Source organism: Sparus aurata, chromosome 6, assembly GCF_900880675.1.
Source record: "Sparus aurata chromosome 6, fSpaAur1.1, whole genome shotgun sequence".
Classification (NCBI taxonomy): Eukaryota; Metazoa; Chordata; class Actinopteri; order Spariformes; family Sparidae; genus Sparus; species Sparus aurata.
In genome coordinates, this window is record NC_044192.1 from 12902766 (window position 1) to 12924555 (window position 21790).

The 21790-nt window shown below is 41.5% G+C and overlaps 2 protein-coding genes across 2 annotated transcripts; both read left to right on the forward strand.

The window, feature by feature from the left end:
* The first annotated feature begins 11790 nt into the window (after positions 1–11790).
* Positions 11791–14678, forward strand: LOC115582604 (elastase-1-like). The gene is made up of 8 exons (XM_030418648.1): positions 11791–11924; positions 12251–12348; positions 12443–12543; positions 12941–13066; positions 13781–13917; positions 14025–14167; positions 14296–14445; positions 14559–14678. Exons 1-8 carry the CDS (start codon positions 11885–11887, stop codon positions 14568–14570), a joined length of 807 nt encoding a protein of 268 aa, XP_030274508.1. The 5' UTR covers positions 11791–11884; the 3' UTR covers positions 14571–14678.
* A 1137-nt stretch (positions 14679–15815) lies between these two features.
* Positions 15816–18958, forward strand: LOC115582771 (elastase-1-like). Its single transcript, XM_030418972.1, has 8 exons — positions 15816–15885; positions 16110–16207; positions 16321–16421; positions 16916–17035; positions 17376–17512; positions 17620–17762; positions 18532–18681; positions 18811–18958. Exons 1-8 carry the CDS (start codon positions 15846–15848, stop codon positions 18820–18822), a joined length of 801 nt encoding a protein of 266 aa, XP_030274832.1. The 5' UTR covers positions 15816–15845; the 3' UTR covers positions 18823–18958.
* Positions 18959–21790: the final 2832 nt, after the last annotated feature.

Genomic DNA, 21790 nt, shown 5'->3' on the forward strand with positions numbered 1-21790 from the left:
TCAAGCTAGATCCGAGTTTTTGTTGGTAAAAATCACTTGTACACGCAAAAGCGGTAAAACATGTTGTTATTATGAACAAAATCATCCAAACAATAAAAAATAAATCCAAACTATATGTTGCTTTTATGCCATTCTGTTACATTTTCTTCCTGTTGGTTTCCTCCACTGTTTCTCAGAGTTCATGCTAGCTTAAATAGTCAGCCAGCCATCTGCATCTGCGTCTGCAAACATGTTGCCTAAATCTACCGCCATTATCACTGCAAATCATATATGCACAGTATTAGCACAGCAACAACAGCCTGTATAAGGGGATGGGGCTAAGGGTCCGCTGATGTGTCTTAAAAATGGCAGCTGTTAACAAGTGGCTAAATGAGACTAGGGAGGTTGTCAGGGACATTAAAAATCATCACGCCGAACACGGAGACTCATTTACTCACTTGTCCATCTTTACAGGTCGACTTCAGTTGCAAATCTTTTTAACTCTAACTTTACAACTCATGCATTGATCAACGAAAATCCCAAAAGTCTGCGAAGATTATCTAACTGGGGTTTTTTCAACAATAATCCAATACCAAAATCGAAATCCTCCAAATATTGTGTTTGGGTTGACCATATAACTACTACTATTACATATAACTTTTTGCATTAGCTCTGATACTTATATACGACAGGCGCAACTAAATTCAGATTTCTGGCTACAATTTGTATCAGTGCATATTAGCTAAGTGTTAAACATGGCAAACTGTTTCAGTACCAATCAGCATATTCCTAAATACTGCATACAGGATGAGAGAAATTTATAGAAAACTGGGCCGTGTTAGCACAACAAGAGGTTTGTCTCCATAACTCTTTGTGAGGTCGAGCCTCCTTTAATATTTCATTTGGATTACACTAGCGGTGAGAGTAGGCTTACACACATGGGGAGATTATCCAGTCTCCCCATTCCTCTCGTCTCTCTTGTGTCCTCCTTTCCTTTCAGCTCACTCCATGCAGATTGGCTTTTACTTTGGCCAAGGCTACGTGTCGTGCCAACCAACTCAGTGGGAGCTGGCAGGGAATATGAATACACTCTAGGGCCCCATTGACAAGTCTCTTTAGTTATCATTGGGTAAGCAGGACACAGAGGGAGCAGGAGGCTCTTGACCCTGATGATTTGGGTCTGCTTCCAGCCGCACACCTAGAACCAGCTTCCAAGGGACTGTTTCATTGGCACTGGTCCAGAGGATGATATCATCAGAAGGTGACAGACAAGGTCTTCATAGACAGATGGTCCTTAGATCTAATAATGAGAATTTGCAGTTTTCGGTCCAGACAAATGCATACAACCCTAGTGGGCAATGATGATCATCCGTCAAGGACGCCTTTATGGACGGCACGGGAATTCATCAGCCTCGATACCCCAGTTGAGCCACAGCTCTTTGCAAGAGCCAGCTCACCAAGATGTCTCTTCCTTTAAGCTACAATATGTTTAGTTATGTGCAGCTTTGTAAGAGTGTTGCTTCTCAACCTCCCTGTCAATGTAATTACAGGATTGTACTTCTGCTGTTTCAAGAGCGAATCATGCCGGGATAATGCTTAGCGGAAAGTTTACAACCCTCCATGCATCTATTTTTTCATGTTGCCAGCTCATGCTCTTGAGGGAAAGAGCAGCAGAGTTAATTTGCGCACCAGATGAGAGTAAAAGTTACTTGGAAAATAGCCATTCTTATTTCTGATTCTCAAGCTTTACATGTGCCTGTGGGTAAGTTGATAGTAGGCATTGGGAGCTATCGCTGAAAGGCCTAGTGATTAGCCCTCAAGCCACTTTGATATAAGAACCTGGTTGGAGCAGGTGTAGGACGTGGCACAATGCAATTTATTGGTAAGATGGTATTGGTCAACTCACCACTGCTATTCCTACCTGTCTTAGAGTGGTTGATTGTGACTTAACATGGCTTATTCATCTGCGTCACAGGTTCAATACAACATCAGGTTACTCTGCAGTGGAGATTGATTCTCTAGCCCTGGAAGAAAAAGTTTTAGAAGCGTCATCCACAAACTTTGTTCGCCCACAGCCTCGGGCTCGATCCAAAAATGAGTGTCATGAGATATTTGGGAAGCTAGTAATGCGAGACCTTTACACTTATTTTATACTTACTGTGTTGACATTTTAACAAATCGAGGCGCCAGGCAAAAGCAGTGAAATGTTTCAGTTAATGTGCTGTTGCAAGTATTTTGGCTCGCAGGCAGATCCTCTTTCATCACTGACGTGTACGACGACACAGACGTATTTGCGTCCAAGTATTCTAGAAGGTAAGCGAATGGTCGTGCTACTCCCTCATATTTTTCATGAGCAAAACAAGCTGCTCAGAAAATGCCGCTAATTACGTATACGTCGGTGACTTGTGAGCTTATTACTGCAACACAATTTTGAATGATTGGCTATTGTCCACAGCTGAAGCCCCATTAAGGGCCAGCATGGGAACTTGACTTCAGTCCCTTGCACACAGACTTCTACTCTCATGAGAAGTGCAAAAGAACATTTAAATTAGCCTTAAGGAGGAATTAATCCTAATGACTTCTTTTCATTAACAACTAATTAAATATTCACATGCAGCAGGCCTGGCTCTACCCCCCCCCTCGCTTTGTCTCTGTCTCTTATTTCATTGGTGGTCTGCTGCACAATATTCTGCTGTACTGGGGAGGAAGGCAAAAGTAAATTGTATTGTACCACTGCATGTATGAGATATGGGCTTAGCAAAATGGGCACCTAGTCATGAAAGGAATTAGTTTTCATTGAAGAGATAATTGAAAATTAAATCGCCAGCAATTACTTTTCATAACTAACCGCGGAGAGTGCTTATAAGGATACTTATTGTGGATGACTTCCCATTGATTTTTAGTTCAATTTTGAAAAGCAGGTTTTTCAAGTCTGGTGGTGAAATTGCACACGAAGGAACGCTACCAAACTTTTTCGATAAAAATTGTAAAGAGCTGGCTGCTATTCGCTCAGAGGCAATTCCGAAGTAGACATGGGGAATATTCTTGATATAGACATTTTGATATTCCCTTTTTATGATTTACCCAGCAGCTGGCTGCCTACATGGGCCCCCAATCAATAGCTTTAAGTCATATTGTTAGCTCTGTAGGACGGAATGAAATAGAGAGGCAAAGAGCCGAGAGAAGCCCTCCACTGCTCTTAAGAACGGATCAGCATCTAATTTCAGTGAAACCAGATGAAATATCTGAGTGTACCATTCAAGAGGGGAAGGAGGAGAAAACCTTTCTTTCTCCCAGCACTAACAACATTCTGCAGAGTTTAAGAGGTCTACATTTGCAGCATTTACTCGATAGCAACAAGTTAAACGGTCCTAGTGACAGCAGCTGGCTTTATATCTTAATCAATCCAAAACATGAAGCACTACAGGTGATTAGGGAAAAGTTTTTAACCTATCGATGTCAACATGAAATTTCACTAGTTGATTGCTTACATTAAATACATTATTTTTTGTCTCAAGCTCTCTGAAATGTCGTGTTTAGATATGCAAACGAGTCGCGCACGGATTTGCATACATTTACAGAACACAAATATGAACACTGGATAAAGCCAGGCTCCAAGCACTCGGTTCATTTTACTGATATATTATGTGTATTCGCTCTTACAGTGGGATTTTTGGAGATCTCTTCTTTTAGCACTCCATAAATCAGAAAATACTGTCAACAGCCATAGAAAAAAGTTTTGCTATTGTATTAGGAATGAAATGTTATTTAAATTAGGCCATGAATGATGTATGAACAAACCGCCTCTGCTAAAAGCTTGAGAATATAGATTGGCATAAAACTGCAAAAGTTTGGTGTATGTAAAGAGCTCAACTGGAGATCTGTGCTCAGAGTATAAGGAAGAATCAAAGAAAGGATTCAACATGAACAAATAGCTATTACAAGAAACTTTACCAGATTGCTTAAATTAAGACTAATGATTTTTGTATGAAATGTTTTCAAGTTGTTAGCAAATTAGGTATGCATAGATTTGCGTAAGGGTCCAGGTAATGCTTTATATTACTGTAATAAGCATTAGTTAATAGGTTATAAAGACCCTTATTAATCCTTATATGATCCTTCCTAACATTAGTGATACTATATAAGAGGTTTATAAGAAACTTTATTAGTTTATAGACTGCTTGATAATATTATCAAAGGCCTTGTGAGTTTCTTAGATTTGCTTACAATAACAATATAAACACATTTATTGAATAAATGCCTATAATTGTCTTAACCTAACAATAAAAATCTTTATTAGGCTACTATCAACACACAAACGGTCTTATTAATGTTACTAATCACCTTATAAGGACTTAGAATGGAATTATTACATAATAACTGACAACTATTACAAGAACTTTATACAAAGTGTTTCTGCCAAGGTCAAGAACAGAAATCTAAACTAAAATAAATACCTTTAATGCATTTTTATTTCCACAAGTCTAAGTTAAAATGGTGTTTTTGCGATGGACAAAAATTCTCTGAGTATTTTATAGGGGCCAGAACAACGTTACAGCGATCCATACACTCGTCATTCCAACTTCATTTCCTTTAACTATTCAAAATGATTGAGATCCAAGTTGATTTTCTGCTCCCTAACCTTAGCTCATACTGTAGTAGTCATGCATGAAAGTAATATTGCACAGGCCAGTAGAGCTGTGAGATTGCACTCTCTGTCTCCTCCCATGCTTCCAATTGTCAGTGGTAAAATTGACTGACAGGATACACAATAGATTTGGAACTTGGAGGTTCAGAAGTGTGTTGTTAAAGTCACGTCGTCCTCAGACATCCCATTACCAAATTTCACCACTTTAACTCCTCCCTGTAAGATATCCGACTCGTGTGTTACCTTTGATGGTTGAAAAACACAAACATGTAAACGGTATGAAAGAATTACCGGCAGCCCCACATGTGTGGAGGATGTATTGATTTTGACACATTAGTCTTGAAATTAACAAGTTAGTGTTATCACACCGCACTCATTCAAACTGACTGACACACTCTCTGCTAAACTGTGCTAATTGACATATAGTTATTTTCTCCTCTTTCCCTCTGGCAATAATTATGTTGACAGGCAGTGACAGGTATAAATGGGCAGTGCAGTAAAAACATGCTTGACGAAACAGCTGCACAAGGTCCCCTCACTGTATGTGGTTGTTTTAATTATATTCTTTCTAGCTATACACGCTGCTTAACTTACTATAACGCTTCATGTATATTTTAACTTATTCCTCGAACTGTATGTAAAAATTATCCTCAAACACCTTTCCCAGTCCAGCCAAAAGTACTTTTAACGCAGCTATTCAACCATTTGGAGTACATGAATGTTGGAAGGTTTTGAGATGATTTTCTTCCTTCCAAGCTGGCAGAAGCTCTGTACGTGATTCATGCATAAATCTATAGCAGTTTGAATTATTGAATTATTTATTTTTCTCACCTTAATGCAAAAATAAGCCTGCAGATAACCTGCAACTGCCTCCACGTGCTTGAAAACACAACAGGTTCATATCATATAGTAATTTTATAACAATATCATAGAAAACAAACATTATTCTAAGGAGATATTCAGGTGTCTGGCAAAAGCAAGAAGCACTTTTGTGACCCCAATAACCCCCGCTTGAGACTATCAGGGTCAAAAACTTGTTATAGCTCTTTTTTTGCTTATTTAAACTAATGTGATGCTTTTAAATGAGTCTCTGGCTACTTGCAGCAATCACCCGGAGGCTGGTATGTAAGGGGCCCGGTAGAGAAGAAAATAGGTTACTTGTCTACACGATTACTCATTTGCTGTTGCAGGCTCTAGGGCGGGCGTATCCGCTCAAACGATCTCTCAATCAAGCGAACATCTCAGGTTCTCCGGTGCAGAGGGATGATGGCGTTTGCTGTGAAATGAAAGGAGTCTTTTTACAGAGGTTATAAACATTTGGTCCATACTCGAGTGAATCTTCTGTTTATTCCTCCTTAGATTGGGCGATTGATTCCCTTTTTTTTAATTGAAAATGTTAATGAGCAAGTGTGAGAGTCCGATCCTGAAGGCCGTCTAATGGTCCAAGCTCCATCGCCCACAGGGTGGAGCAACATGGTACATCAGTTTTTAATCACATCCCTCTTCCCTCCATCACTCAGTAAGGGAAGCTCAAAGCAGCGGCCTCCTTTTCCACTCCAGCAGACCCTATCGCTGCTACAACCGAGGGGCCAGGACCCGGCAGTGAGGCGGCAGCTGAGGCCAGGGCAGAAGGGGAATAAGGAGAGGGAAGAGGCGAGCATCCAGAGGTGAACGCAGCAGCAGCAGAAGCAGAAGCAGCCGCGGGAGGACGGAGATGGATGAACGGTACTCCACAGGATCAATCAGGCACTCGTAGCCACGGCAGGTCATCTTTCTCCAGCAGCACGTTAGTTAACACCCCCCCTCCCCCAGCCCCCAGCCCACCCCACCCCACCCACAAACCACATTGACCCCCAGTCTATACGGCACCTTTTTTTTCGCCATATATATTGAGAGAGAGGCAAGCTGAAAGAAGAGCGAGGGAGGAAACACGAGAAGTAAAGTGAGGTGGTGAGGAAGCTGCAGAGAGAGAGAGAGAGAGAGAGAGAGAGAGAGAGAGAGAGAGAGAGGTTGGGGGTGGTGGGTGGATGTATTGATTGTTTTCACTGTGGTGTAATTGCAATTAAAGGTTGCAAACAGGCCAGTGGATCAGTTTCGCGGCTGTCACCCAGCAGGACGCATGGCAGCGTTGATGCATCCCTACACATTTCCTCAGCCAGCAGGGAGAAGCGCTAACACACTGTCAGTCCCCGCAGACCGTGTGTAGATTACTGCCATGTCGTGCAGTAATGTAGCGCTGGGACTTTGTACTCATACAGTAAAAAGGAAAGCATTTTACCGGAAAATAATACCACAGCCACAAACTAGATGAAAGGAGAGACGGCAGTTTGTTGACTGGAGATGGAATGAAAAGTCCAAATGCTCTTATGGCCACTTTTGTCCTTGTCATCCTTTGCTGTTATAGAAAGGTTTGAAGGCTGTGTTACTCAACCGCACTTCATACATATATTCTGTAGATATTTAACATTCATCTCGTGTCGTTTTGTGTGGAGAACAGTACACAGCGCTCATCGTGTGCCAGAGAGTGCTGTAAGCAAGGCGGCCTTCTGATAGAGCTTTAATTTTCAGGATATTTGTTGCTACGTCCAATAAAGGAACGGATGCTTTTGTAGGTGAGCACAGCAACCTCAAAAGAAACATCCGGCTCGCTAAATGTTTTTTGTTTTCGTACCTTTTTTGTTCAACTTAGACCGCTAGAAATATAAAATAAAGAGGAAAAAAGAGGTTATTCTGCACTCTGCAAATACCTCAAGGATATACTTATCTAAAATGTCTTTGCAGATAATAGCTTTACTGCTCTACTCAATATTTTTCAATCAGCGGTGAAAAACCTTGATGAAATGATTAAGCACAGCGTGAATGGGGTTGTCTGTAGTGATGAACCTACAGACATATATCACCTGACTCTGCAGCTGCCTAAATTCTACGTATTATTTTAGTGTCTCTGACATGGTACGAAATTAACCCCCGCCAAGCGAGTGGGTAGATTTTCAGTTTGGCAAGTAAATCGCTACTTTTGTACCAAAATAGTCATGTAATGAAAAACTATCCTGAGAGTCTCGACTGCATTTTGGGTTGATCAAGGGGTAAGCTGCTTCTGGTGGCTGTCTGTGTCAAATTTCACATACATGAACAGGGACTTTGAAGGTGCATTCAGGTGCACCTCGGAAAATGTGGAAATCTGCCTCACTTTGGGCACTAACGACGTCCCGAGGTACAGCACCAGGCTCAATTTGACATAGTTGCCAAACTGTGTAATCACAATGTTAAGCTCATTTTGTACAGTGGATACATTTTAGTAGCGTCGCAACCTCTGCAAAATGACTGGTTGTACTATCTTAATTTGATCCATTCAGTCTGATTACATTTGAAAAGTCTGGAAGAGACGCACGATTAAATCATTTTACCCCCATTCAAGTTAGTGGAGGGTTAAACTGGATATTACAACAGGGGACCCTCTCGGCTGAGCATGCTCCATGGGCCGCACAATACAAAGGAACTGGGGGAATTTTATACCCGTGAGCAGCTTTCATAGGAAAGACCAGGGCTCTGCCTCTGACGTTTGTATCCCCTTCTTCTTATTAATGCTGCCTTCTCACACACACACAAATGCAGGCGAAAAAGAAAATTGCCTGCGAGTGCTGAGTGTGGGCAGTCCAGGCTGAAAGGCACATGGACCTCTGTTTGCTGGTTTGTAGTCAGTTCGTGGGGTGAACCACACGCACGTCTCTGCTATTGGTTGTTCACCGGTCAAAGCTCACCAGTATTCGCCACGTGAGGCCAAGATCTGAATTTGCTACGCCACAGGACGCAAATGTTTTATTTGCTCCTTTGTTGGCATTGAATAGAAGTGAACAGGAGGCGAATGTTCGGCACTGATGATTATGCATATGTCTCTGCAGGGACCTCATGGTGTGTACAAGTGTGCCTCAGAAACTCAGAAATCTTTTCTTGAATGGCCACGAAGGTTGTTTCCTTATTTCATATACTATTATTATGTTCATTTGTTGAAATGCAACTGCCTTAATGTAAAATAATTAGGGGCCAAAACAGCAACACTATCTTTTGCATTTTTTCATTCAAATTTGAAGGATTCAATAAAAATCCAATCAAGTTGTTGTCAGCACGCTCAACAATAAACCTGATCCCCTATTACCACTATGTTATTTTCTAAAATGTTTTATGGCCACTTTCCATATCAATTAAAGTGGCAACAGACAACGTTTCCCCCTCAGCGTTTCCAAGTGCTATCATTTTTGGTGACACTGTCGAAAGGGCAACTGGATTATTTTCTGTTTTCCCCAAGAGTCACAAACAACAACAGCAACACAGGGTGAAACACAGGTTTATTCAGTCATTTAGTCTAAAACAGAAACAGAATGCCAGTTAATCTTCCCGCTGCCACTCATACAAAATTGTATAGTGATAGCGAGGTTTACAGGGAACAAATGATATGAAATGTTGAAGCAGGAAACTAGAGCCATACCCAATTTGAATACATTCTGACAGGTACAAAATATGGCTGGTTGGTGGAATTTTTTCGTCTACCAGTCAAGTTGGCTGGCGGGTCAAATAATTAATTTTGAACACTGGTGTTTGAGGTCTATGTTCTGGTTTTGGTTTTACAGCCTGCGACTTTACTGACTCACTGCTGTCATTGGCTGCAGGCGGCTGTTTTCATTTTAAAAGGACAGTTGTGCAAACAAGTTTGCCATATCAACTTTATACGGTGATAATATGTGAGTGTCGTGTTAACAGCTTGTTCTGCAGCCCCCAGTAGGCCAAAAAATAAAAAATAAAAAATCAATTAGTACTGCTTTAAAGGAACACTCATTTGCCTCACAGCAAGTTGTGCATTTCTGATGGTAAACTCGTCACATTGCAGCACTAATACCAGAAATTTGCTGGAATGGATGACTGTGCACTAACAGCAATGGTAGTTTCTGATTTTAATGGGGTTTAAATCGTTTAGCTCCACAGCCTGAGCTTTTTAAATAGTGTCACACTGACATAATCAACAGTTACTCAGTGATAACCCTCCCCGACTTTCTATCGTAGACCCAATCAGTGCATCCCATTAATTTTTTTTTGGAACCTCAATTTCCTGCCCATGTGTGTGAGACATCTTTATGGGAACCAAATCGACTATTCATTAACGAGGGGAAGCTGTATCAAGAGCAAACATCTTTAATTAACACATCCCCAGCACTTCCTGTCTTTGATCTCCTCATTTGATTTATGCCTCTGCAAGAAAAGGTTGGGGCGGTGGAAGGAGTTTGGAGGGGACGAGGACTCGATGAGAAAAATGGCGAAACCGCGGAGCCCCTGTTGATCAGGAAGTCTTGCAGCATGAGGACGCTTTTTCCCTGCGTGTCATGGGGCCAGCTCAATTACCAGCCAGCGTGGCTATCTCTTTAATAGCCTGATAAAGCAATAATCCAGAATCCACACAGTTTTAATGACTTTCTGTCTAATTAAGGGCTGTTTTATAAAAGGCAGACACATTGGAGGCCTTCCTATTGTCCAGAAATCTATTGTTAGAACTATCAGCGTGACCAGTTGATAACATTTAAAAGGTTTTTTTATAAAGTATTAATATGTATGTTTTGCCGAGAGACTTGCGGTGCACGAATCGTCGAGAAATCGTCGAGAAATCCTTTTCAACTCAGTTCTCACACTGGATTAAAATCTTTCCAGCTCGGAATGTGGATTTTGACTTTCTCTTCAAATGTTTTTTTTTCTTTAAATGTTGCAAAAGTACAACATCAAAAACTGTATTTAAATTAGACCTGTATTAAGAGCTGGGTTTTCAAAAGGATATTCCCAAGATGACATGTAATCTGTCTGTCTTCTATAAAAGTGTGTGTCTGTATGGCGAAAGAAGCGATTCAGCATGTTTGTAAGGCTTTAGCACCATCTGGTGTTGGACCGCAATCCTCTAGTATGTACAGTCAAATGATTAATAAAGTGAATTCTTTTCCAAAACCTAAACTTTGTAATTTGATAGATAAGAAGAAAATAAGTTTAAAACATACCAACGTGTAATTATGCAACTTTATGAAGAAATTGTGCTGGTTGCACTAATTTTTGTGTGTTAAATATTGTAGAATATATTCATAGTTTAGTTTCCATAATGTGGTCATTCATCATCATTAGACTTCTTTTTTTCTTTTTTTAGATCTTCAGTATAGTGGCCCTGAAAGTCAAAACACAACAACCTTAGAGAAAACACAATAACATTTCACAAACTACAGCATTACAGAAAACTATTGTTGTGTTTTCTGTAATGTTGTGTTTTGATCTTCGGGGCCACTCTACTTAAGTGTAGAAGGTGAAACTTCTCTAATGCTTCTCGTGTGCTTAAAAACAACAGACAGAAGCATTTACCGTACAGTGACTCAGCTGAATGTGCTGAATGACACAAGAAAATCAGAATGTGTCATCATTATCACTCAGGTACCTTTTACTGTATATAAACTAAATGTACTATTAAAATTTTTCATGTTCTTTATGTTTGTCAAAATTACTTGTAAATCAACTTTCACGGTTGTTTTCTTTGTCATTACTTCCTCTCAGAGGTCCACTTGAGACAAGAGACGACACGGGAACGTGTTCTTGCATGCTTATTTCATAATTAACGCTGTTCTTTCAAAGGACACATTGTTATTTTGTCGCGTAAATAGTCACAAACATTGCTCTTAGTTACACCAGATGATTCATTTTAAGGCTTCATAACGGAAAGTAACAACAAAATTGATCTCTCAGGATCGACATCAAAATAGAATGAGAATAAAGGTCACAAACCATATGTCCAAAGACAAATGTGTCTGTTGTATCATAATGCTTCACCAGTAATCAGGTCATTGGTTAACTTCCCTCCCTCAGGTTACATCCCTACAAATATGTGTAATTTTTTCCATAAACTCTTGCCCAAAATAGATGTGGTGGACTTTATCAAACTCTTCTAAGCCCTTTGAGTCGATGTGACTCATGTCATCCAGCGATATACTTGTCATTCTACGTGTCATTCTCCACTGTGGACCATTTTTCTACTGGTCAAAGAAGGAGGTGTGTGGCGACCGCCTGATAACGCCGTGTGAGACAGACCACAGGTGCATACTTGGCTTTTGTCACAGGGGGAAAGAACAGCCGCACACACTTTTTTTTTTCCACCCCAGCAAAGGTTGAGTTGAGGTATAAAAAGCAGGAGGGAAGCATTTGCTCCTTGTAGAAACGTTTTATCGACGTACTGCAGACATGCTCAGGTTTCTGGTGTTGACAAGTCTCGCCGCCTTGGGTAAGAAAATGACAGCACGCAACTGTGCTCTTTAGCAATATATTATTGATCTCTTTCTGTCTCATTCACTCTCTAATTCTCGAACAGTGTGTCACTCTCTCTGTCTGCCAGTCAGTCACTCACTCTTTTTTATTTTTTTATTTTTTTATTCAACACACAGGAACTGCAGATGCTCTGCCTCGCCCGTATTCCGCTGCCCTCATTTTCTCGTTTTAGCTCTCTGAAGGCGGAAAGGAAATGATGTTATGAGGCTTCTGGGATACCGTGTATAACCCATGTCTAAACCCTTGATTAAAAAAACCTGTGTTTGTTCTGTTTTTACCTAGCTCTGGGTAACCTGGTGCCCCAGCCCAGGTACCTGGAAGACAGCGTGGGAAGGGTTGTGGGAGGTAATGTGGCAAAACCCAACTCCTGGCCCTGGCAGGTAATCTACTTTAACACAACATTGCACTGTTTCAGCAGAAGATCAGTGGATGTTTAGAGAATGTCTTATGGTCTGCTTTTTCCCCCCCCTTTAGATCTCTCTTCAGTACAGATCTGGCAGCAATTACTACCACACCTGCGGAGGAACCCTGATTGAGAAAGGCTGGGTGATGACAGCTGCTCACTGTGTGGACAGGTACCATAATCATTAACAAGAGCAGCGACACACTGTTCTTTGGCTGCATGATTTTAAGGCGCATTTGTGGGCAATTTGTAGTATTTTGACTTAAACGTCCAACGCCCTGCTCTTATCACGATAGAGATGCTCGATTTATTTCAGTGTTTCTGAATGTCACCGGTGATATAAACCTCTCACGGCCTCATTTATAACTGTCACATACCGAGGGGATTCATTTCCTTGAATCAGATGAAAGAAAGAGTCTCCAAACAAAGGAATTGACGCATAAACAAAATAAGGAATTCATGAAGCTGTCCTGACTTTGCGATGAGTTATTCGAGTCGCTGCAACATCCGATCTTTGATTGTTTACCACATGATGTTTTCTCTTTGCTTCTTTGTTTGGCATATGGCAGCGGGAGGACTTATCGCGTCGTTCTCGGGGAACATGACCTCTACAGCAACAGCGGCACAGAGCAAATCATTGATGTCAAACAAGTTATCATCCATGCTGGCTGGAACCGCTACAATGTGGCTGACGGGTGACGATTACATTTTTATTTCATTTTTTTGCATCTTCTCACTTTTTTAAGCATCTTCCACCCACACTTTGTCTGTTGTTGATGAGCTTAATAGAAATGTATCTGTTAGCTTTTTTCAGATGAGTAAGTTTATGAGGTAATTCATTTCTCAGACATCCTTGTGCTAAACCTGTATATCCAAGCAGGGATGCGGGAAGTCAGTCGCAGTCGTGCTTCATGTATTAATTTGATAACCCGTATCTTAGCGTCATAAACAAATAATTCAATTAACAGCAGACAAACAAATGTATCAACAACTTGAGAATGTTTTTCACTGTAGCAGATGGCAAGCTTGAACACCGACGTATTAGAAGTCGAAGCAGCCACATCAGCTACAGTCAACAACAGCAAGGAAAGAGGGAGTGGGAGAGAGGGAAGAGAAGAAATTCACCAGACTCCCTTATAAAATCACTTCGTTTTGTGAGTCTTGAGTTAGGAGGAACTTAGTAAACTTTCTTAAGCACTATTCCTGACAAATTCTTGATTATTTCTTGGAAATCCGGCACGTTAAGGCCGGTTTTGCAGGGAACTACAGCCCCCTCAGCACCCCGAGATCCCACATCCTTGGTTAATGTTGATATAAGGCACAAATGTTGCATAAGTGGTAGTTTATCTAAGTATCTTTACCAAGTTGTTTTGAGTTCCTCCTGTTTGATACGTGGATCTCCACCTCAGGTACGACATCGCCCTGCTGCGTTTGGCCAATGACGCCACTCTGAACTCCCACGTCGAGCTGGGCTCTCTGCCTCATTCTGGCCAGATCCTGCCCCACAACAACCTCTGCTACATCACCGGATGGGGACTCACTTCCAGTGAGTTGATGGCGTGATGCCTCTCAGTACCCGTCGGTTGGTTTTAAATGCTTGGTCTTTTCTGTAAAGCTCAACATATCTTCCCTTTCCCATTGCACCTTGTGTAGCTGGTGGCAGCCTGTCCAGCCAGCTGAAGGAGGCCTACCTTCCTCTGGTCGGCCACGAGGTCTGCTCCAGCAGCAGCTGGTGGGGCAGCACTGTCAAGGACACCATGGTGTGTGGTGGCGGCGGTGCTGAGTCTGGATGCAACGTGAGTCTCCTGCTGCATGATGAAGAAATCCGGAAAAGTGGAAAAACTATGTTTTAATGCTATTTCGTATCCACCACTGAATCTTTATGATTACAATGCTGAAGATGCTCTTTTCCATCTCCTCTCAGGGTGACTCTGGCGGCCCTCTTAACTGCTTTGTTGACGGAAGATACTACGTCCATGGTATCGCCAGCTTTGTGTCTGGTTATGGATGCAACTATCCCCAGAAGCCCACCGTCTTCACCCGTGTCTCTGCCTACATCGACTGGATTAACTCCGTCAGTATTCGTGATGTGTTTTCTATATAGGCTTCAGAATAAGTTACAAAATAACTCCTTATTCGTATGCTAGTATTGCTGTGTAACCATGACTTGCCTCTTCTCTTTTCCAGAACATGATGTAAAGAGAAGATCGCTGGATGTGGACGCCGGATTTGACCATGTTTTCATCCACTGTACTTCCACATTTCTCTGGTCTCATTCTACCAAAAATAAACTTAAATGAACTTTGAGTGACGACTATTTTCTCATCAGAAATGTTTGTGCAAACGCAGTTCCGTATGTCATAATGAAGGCCGCATTTCCTTTACTGCCCTCCCCACACCAAACAGTGAAAATAAATGTTCATCACTCTGACACGATTCATTCGATGTTCCAGTAAATCCAGTGGGATGTGGCAACACGCCGTCACGCACTATCACAAACTGTGTCACAAAACCTGAGAAGGAGTGCAGGTGTCTTTTCTGACCGCTGGGAAGCTCAGCAGTGAGTCCACATCCAGTGAAGGTCAGCTCAGGGTTTAAAGAAGAGGAGGCGCTTTTCAGAAATGTCGAGATGCTTCAGACATCCTCGTGTTTCTGCTATTCACCGCATTCGCTGCCACAGGTGATAAATACAGAGGCTGCACTGTAAATAATCCACTGCTTCAAAAAATGTACATTCACATGCTTAAAAGCTGAAAAAACTGAGAGGTGCTGAAAATAAAATCACTGACGATGAATTGTTCATGCAAAGGCCCACATTCACTATGCTATGCTAACTCTCTGTGCAAAAACCTTAATTTAAAGGTGCACTACGTAGTTTTGGGGAAGAAATTCTAATCAGCAAAGAAAGTTCTTCATTGACTGATTTTTTTTCATGCTCAGACAAACTTAACAAACAAGAGAAAACTTTGTTTACGTGACTGAATAAACAGAATAAACTGACCTTGAAGGGCAACACTCTTTCACGCTGTTTATATTTGGCGACAGCAGCTTGTTTGTTAAGTTATGGAAAGCATAATTATTTCTGACTACATCACTGATATTGTACAAATTCTGGGATTGAATCTCCTTCTTTACGAGAGGTCACGCGTGGCAATTTCAGCGACATATAGCACTCTGTTTCTTCACAACGGGGCTGTTAATGGAATTGAAATCAGGCCTGTGCTACTGGATCATAATGAAGTGGCTGAAACACAAAAACATCAAACTAATGTGGGGCGGCATCCTTCAGGTAACCGACTGATAACGCCGTGTGAGACAGACCACAGGTGCACGCTTGGCTTCTGTCACGGGGGGGAAAGAACAGCCGCACGCACTTTTCCTTTTTTCCACCCCAGCAAAGGTTGAGTTGAGGTATAAAAAGCAGGAGGGGAAGCATTTGCTCCTTGTAGAAACGTTTCTCCACGTGTTGCAGACATGCTCAGGTTTCTGGCGTTGACAAGTCTCGTTGCTTTAGGTAAGAAGATGACAGCACGCATTATGCTGTATAACCATTTATTATTGATCCATTCTGTCTCTTTTTTTTTTCTTTCTCTCTAAAGGTCTGTCACTCTCTCTGTCATCCATTTAGTCACTAATATTTAGTTTAGTCAACACAGAGGAGTTCCTGCTATTCCTGGGAACGAGTGTATGTTTCCCAAAGAAGTTGTGTTTTTAGTTACGTTGTGTGTTTTCAACCAGTGCTGGCTGAACCGGTGCCCCAGCCCAGGCACCTCGAGGACAGCTCGGAAAGGGTCGTGGGAGGTGACGTGGCCAGACCCAACTCCTGGCCCTGGCAGGTAATCTACTTTAACACGACATCTAAAAAAAAAAAAAAATGTACATGCACTGTTTTAGCAGAAGATCAGTGGATGTTTAGAGAATGTCTTCTGGTCTTTTTTTCCCCCTTTAGATCTCTCTTCAGTACAGATTTATCAGCAATTACTACCACACATGCGGAGGAACCCTGATTGCGAGAGGCTGGGTGATGACAGCTGCTCACTGTGTGGAAGAGTAATGCAATCATCAACTCTGGCTGTTTAAGTTTTAGATGTACTTGATTGTCTTTCTGGCTTCTGTTTTGTGTGTTGGAAAACATCTTTTACGTTGAGAAAGATCGTTCTTTTCTCTTCTTTCAATTTGCGAGATTGCATGATCTATGATGTTTTTTTTTCTATGATGTGTTTTGACTTGAATGTAGCCCACTCCTGTCACAATATCATGGTATTAATTCAGCGTCTTTGAATGGCAACATTAATGAAAACCTCTGGTAGCTTCACTTATAACTGTCACATAACAAGGAGATTTATTTATTTTCAACTGAACAGCAGAACAAGTCTCCAGACAAAGAAACCAAAGCATAAACAAGTCATTTATTAGCATGTTGTGGTCTTTTCCTTTTACATCAGTTTACTGTAATAAGAATCACCTGAGGCTACACTGACAATGAGTCGTTTGACTCACAGCTACATCATTGATTACAAATCTCATGTTTGTCTTTGCTTCAGCCTCTTGGATTACCGCGTTGTGCTCGGTGAGCACGACCTCAGCATCGCTAGCGGCAATGAGCAGATTATCGGCGTCAGCCAAGTTCACATCCATCCTCAGTGGAAGAAGTTGGCCGATGGGTGAGGAACACATCTTTTCATATATTCATACATTTCTAAGCATCTTCAACCCACGTTTTCTGCTGATTTTTAAAGCGATGCTGATCTTCTCGTTTAAACTTGAAATATTGAAATCCTGTTCTTCACTCTCTTGCCGTTTTGCGATTTGTTGTTTCCACAGTCCAAAGCGAAAAAAGGAAAGAAAGCTTTCAGATATTTAGGGATTAAACATGTATGTTCTGAGCTGCCTTGGGGAAGTGGTGGTTTATCCAACTCACAGATAGAATATCCTCCTCAGAAGTCGAGTATCTTTACCGAGTTGTTTTGGTTCCCCTGTTTGATACGTGGATCCTCACCTCAGGTACGACATCGCCCTGCTGCGTTTGGCCTCTGATGCCACTCTGAACTCCCACGTCCAGCTGGGCTCTCTGCCTCCCTCCGGCCAGATCCTGCCCCACAACAACCTCTGCTACGTCACTGGATGGGGACTTACTTCCAGTGAGTTGATTTCATGATCCCAGTGTCCACCCATTGGTGAAGCGTCGTGCCTTGGTCTTTTCTGTCAAGCTCAATGTATCTTACCTTTCTTATTCAACCTTGTCTAGCCGGCGGCATCCTCTCCAACCAGCTGAAGCAGGCCTTCCTTCCTGTGGTTGACTACGAGGCCTGCTCCAGAAGTGACTGGTGGAGCAGCACTGTCAAGACCACCAGGGTGTGTGGTGGTGGTGGTACTGAAGCTGGATGCAATGTGAGTCTCCTGCAGCATGATCAGAAATTTAGAAAAGCTGCACACACAGCAACGTAACATTTTGTTTGTGTTTTTGAAGTGGAAACGTTGTTCTGTACATTCTGTTCAAGCTGTGTGCTTGTGGCCATATGCTTATCAGGAACTACCGACAGGTACGGGCACGGTTTAGGTGCAACGACCAGCGAGAGAAACAACAGTTTATTTTTCTCTTTAGGTGAAAAGCAAGTAACTTTTGAAAATGAAGAGGTTAGTGTAGATAAACCAGAACAAACAGACTACAAAACAGCTTTTATCCAACAGCCATAAGTGCACTGAATAGTGCTACCTAAGCATAACTCTCACCACTTACCTCTGTCAAAGGGCTATGTGCAATTTTTTGACTGTGAATGTATGGATGTATGGGTGTGTCTCCTATGTGTTTTTATTGTTATTATGTATACAGTAGTTTTTATTTAGGTATGTATTTAAGCATCTTCTACCTCAGCAGATGTTTTGCACTGAATAAGGACTGTACTTAATTTCGTTGTACCTGTTACAATGACAATAAAGATTTTTTTTATTCTATTCTATTCTAAAGCATCTGTCATAGGAGAACTGGAGAGTGTATTACCCTGAAACAAGAGCAAAGAACGCACTGATGGCGTCTTGCACGTCAGGTTAAGGAATGCTGGAGTAATTAAGACTCCACGAACTCTACTGTTTGCTATTTGTCTACCCCTGAATCGTTATGTCTGTAATACTGACGATGCTCTATTGAATCTCCTCTCAGGGTGACTCTGGCGGCCCTCTGAACTGCCTTGTTAATGGGAAATACTACGTCCATGGCATCGCCAGCTTTGTGTCTGCTTGGGGATGTGACACTCCCAAGAAGCCCACCGTCTTCACCCGCGTCTCTGCCTACATCGATTGGCTTGACTCAGTCAGTATCAGGGATATGTACATCTATAAGCTTCAGAATAAGCTCTAAAATAACTTCTCATCCACATAGAACAAAATAATTGAAGTTACATGTGATGTTTAATCATTACTTGCTTCTGTTCTTTTCCAGATGATAGTGTAAACAGACGATCTTCCGTGGTGCAGCAGAAGGAGGCAGAGACCGCATCCGACCGTGTTCTCATCCGCCGTACTTCCACATTTGTCTGGTCTCATTTGATGGAAAATAAACTTAATAAAACTTTGAGTGTGACAACTTCCTCTTCAGACATTTCTTTTGCTATCTTCTTACCCACACCCCCAAAAAAACAAATTCATGAATTTGAATTTATTTGTTGTCGCATACAGCCACTTTAAGTATGTTTCAGTAAATCCAGTGTGATGTGGAAACACGCCGTCGCACACTATCACAAAATGTAATTAAAGTCTGAGAAGGAGCGCAGGTGTCTTTTCTGACCACTGAGAAGCTCAGCAGTGAGTCCACATCGAGAGAAGGTCAGCTCAGGGTTTAATGAACGAGACGCGCTTTTCAGAAATGTCGAGATGCTTCTTCAGACATCCTCCTGTTTCTGCTGTTCACCGCACTCGCTGCCACAGGTGATAAATACCGAGGCTGCACTGTAAATAATCCACCGCTGAGAAAAATGCAAATGGAGAAAAATGGAGAAAATATTGCAGATAAAAAAGAGCCACCAGGAGGAAACCATTTTTGAAGTGTGTTTTTAATGATTTTCCTCTGCGCTGGCTGAGTTATAGGGCTTCGGTCCTGCGACATGTGGAGCAGCACTGTGGGTAGAGTTGTTGGAGGTGAAGCGGTGCCTTAGCACAGCTCATGGCCTTGGCAAGTGTTAAACAGACAGAAAGAACATGTAATAAAACGAAAAAAAAAGGTAGGAGATGAAACCAAGGTACGAAGGGCATCTCTGCACGCACCGGATCTCAGCCTTTCAATTTTGATAGTGTTTATAGGAGTGGATGGGCAATTTGGAAAGCTGGAAATGTCGGAAACAGCTTAGAAAATGTGCAATTTTATCGTTTTCACACTCAAGATTTTAGGGGGTTAAAAAAGCAGATACATTATGAGAAATAAAGTGCTACAACAGAAGCATGCTGGCCTTTTCCACCCTTTATGCTAAGCTAAGATGACCTGCTCTTGGCCTATAGCCTCATATTCAGACCACTTTCACACAGCGGCCATTTTCCTCTGAGACACACATTTTTTCATTTAACAGCTTCCTGATTGATCAGAAACAGAAAAGACAGCGGGCGATGAAAGTCTGGAGGGACATCGGGCCATATTTGACGGTAAAACTACTTATTTGGTAGCCCTTTAGCTTCTGTTAGACAACAGCTAACATTAGCATTCAACCACTCCTTTGCTGACATTTCTGTTCGATTGTGTCACATGATATGATACCAAAGGGATAAATTAATTCTAGGACACATTCATTTAAGTCTCGATATGAACGAAACACTAATGAAAGCTAGGAAGTGGTTGGATGATAATGTTAGCTATCAAATATTGTTGTTTTATATTGAAAAACGCCCATGGTGGCTCCAGATTGTCACTCTCGATTGTCTAATCAACTGCTGATCAGTTGGCGAGTGGGAAATTGATAACCATTTTTCAGATTCCCTATGTTTTACACAACTTGCAACCAGGTACACAGCAGCACAAAGTCACCTCAGCATTCAAGCTTCCCACCCTGAGTGTGACGTCAGAGGGGAAAAAAAATGTCATCTTTTAAAAATTGTGATGGTATATTTCTAAGATATTTCTTAAATTATTCTGTATATTCCAAATAGTGGATATGCTGTTGCTGTTTATGCTGTTGTTGTTTTCGCAATAGAAGCTTCTCTGACTCGTGCCTGTGCCACGTCTCATCACCCTGCCTAAAACTTCACATTTGCCGTTTTCCTATTCAGAGCAGCAAGTGAGCATTGTCAGCACTCAGCAAGTAAACTCTGTGACAGAAATGGGACACATACACCACAGACAGGCAGATGGTGCACTACCAGAGGCACAAGAATACACTTTTGTTTTGTTTTTTTGTTTTTTTTTCAGAAATAATGCACATTTGATCTGATTCTGATTTTGCACAGCCAGCAGCCCTGAGTAAATGCTGACATTCATTTTTGCAGCCTTTAGTCTTTTGGTTGGCCTTTTACTTTAGTATTCTTTCTGTTATTTTTTTAATTAACTCTTATTCCTGTTTTCGCTCCCAAGAGAAGTCGGTCGGATAACATCTGACAGAATGGTCTTAAATAAACAGATGGTCTGCGTTACCCTTTCTGTTGCTTCTCTGGGGGTTTACTGACATTTCAGAAAGGGAATAGCTGGAGTGAGCACCGAGGCACTAGTGCAGAGTGCATTAGATGCATGATAAGTCTGCTGATAGTGAGAACGGCACATATGTTGCAGCTGTGTATCGAAATCTCAGACAGATGAATGGCTGAAAATGAACTTGTTGTCCCTTATATCCTTTAAACCGGTTCTCTTCGAGCAAAGCACTCCTTTTCTCAAGACTTCTGCTTCCCGCACCTTTTGATGTAAAATATTCTAAATGTTAGTGTAGGATGCAGGCTTATTTTATTAAATGTTTCATTTCAACCTTGAAACACTCGTCTATCTTGTTTAAAGGAGTTTGAAGCAAGCCCTAAGGGAAGGTTATAGCCATTATTTATGTGGATGTCTAAGTTATGTCTTCACAACACTTTTCTTAACACAGGTTTGGTTTGCCGGATATCTCAAGACGCTTGAAAGGTAAAATAAAGAAATCTCACACTATGATGTGCTCTACATACAGGAGTTGCACTATTGTGTATAACACAGTGCCATAATTTCAGTTAAACTAATCAAAGTAACTATGCAAAGTAACGAACTCTCACATGCATTAAAAAACAAACCCCATTTGCTTTTTTTTTTATTTTACAGGGGGTTGTGCACAGGTATATTTACTTGGAGCAGTTGTCAGGCAAACAGCATGTTGTGTTTTTTTATATAATTTGTACAGATTATACAAATGTGATATAACCTAATAATTTGTGATTTTTAGAGGAGCTTGTAGGTGGATTTTGTTGTTCTTGGATTG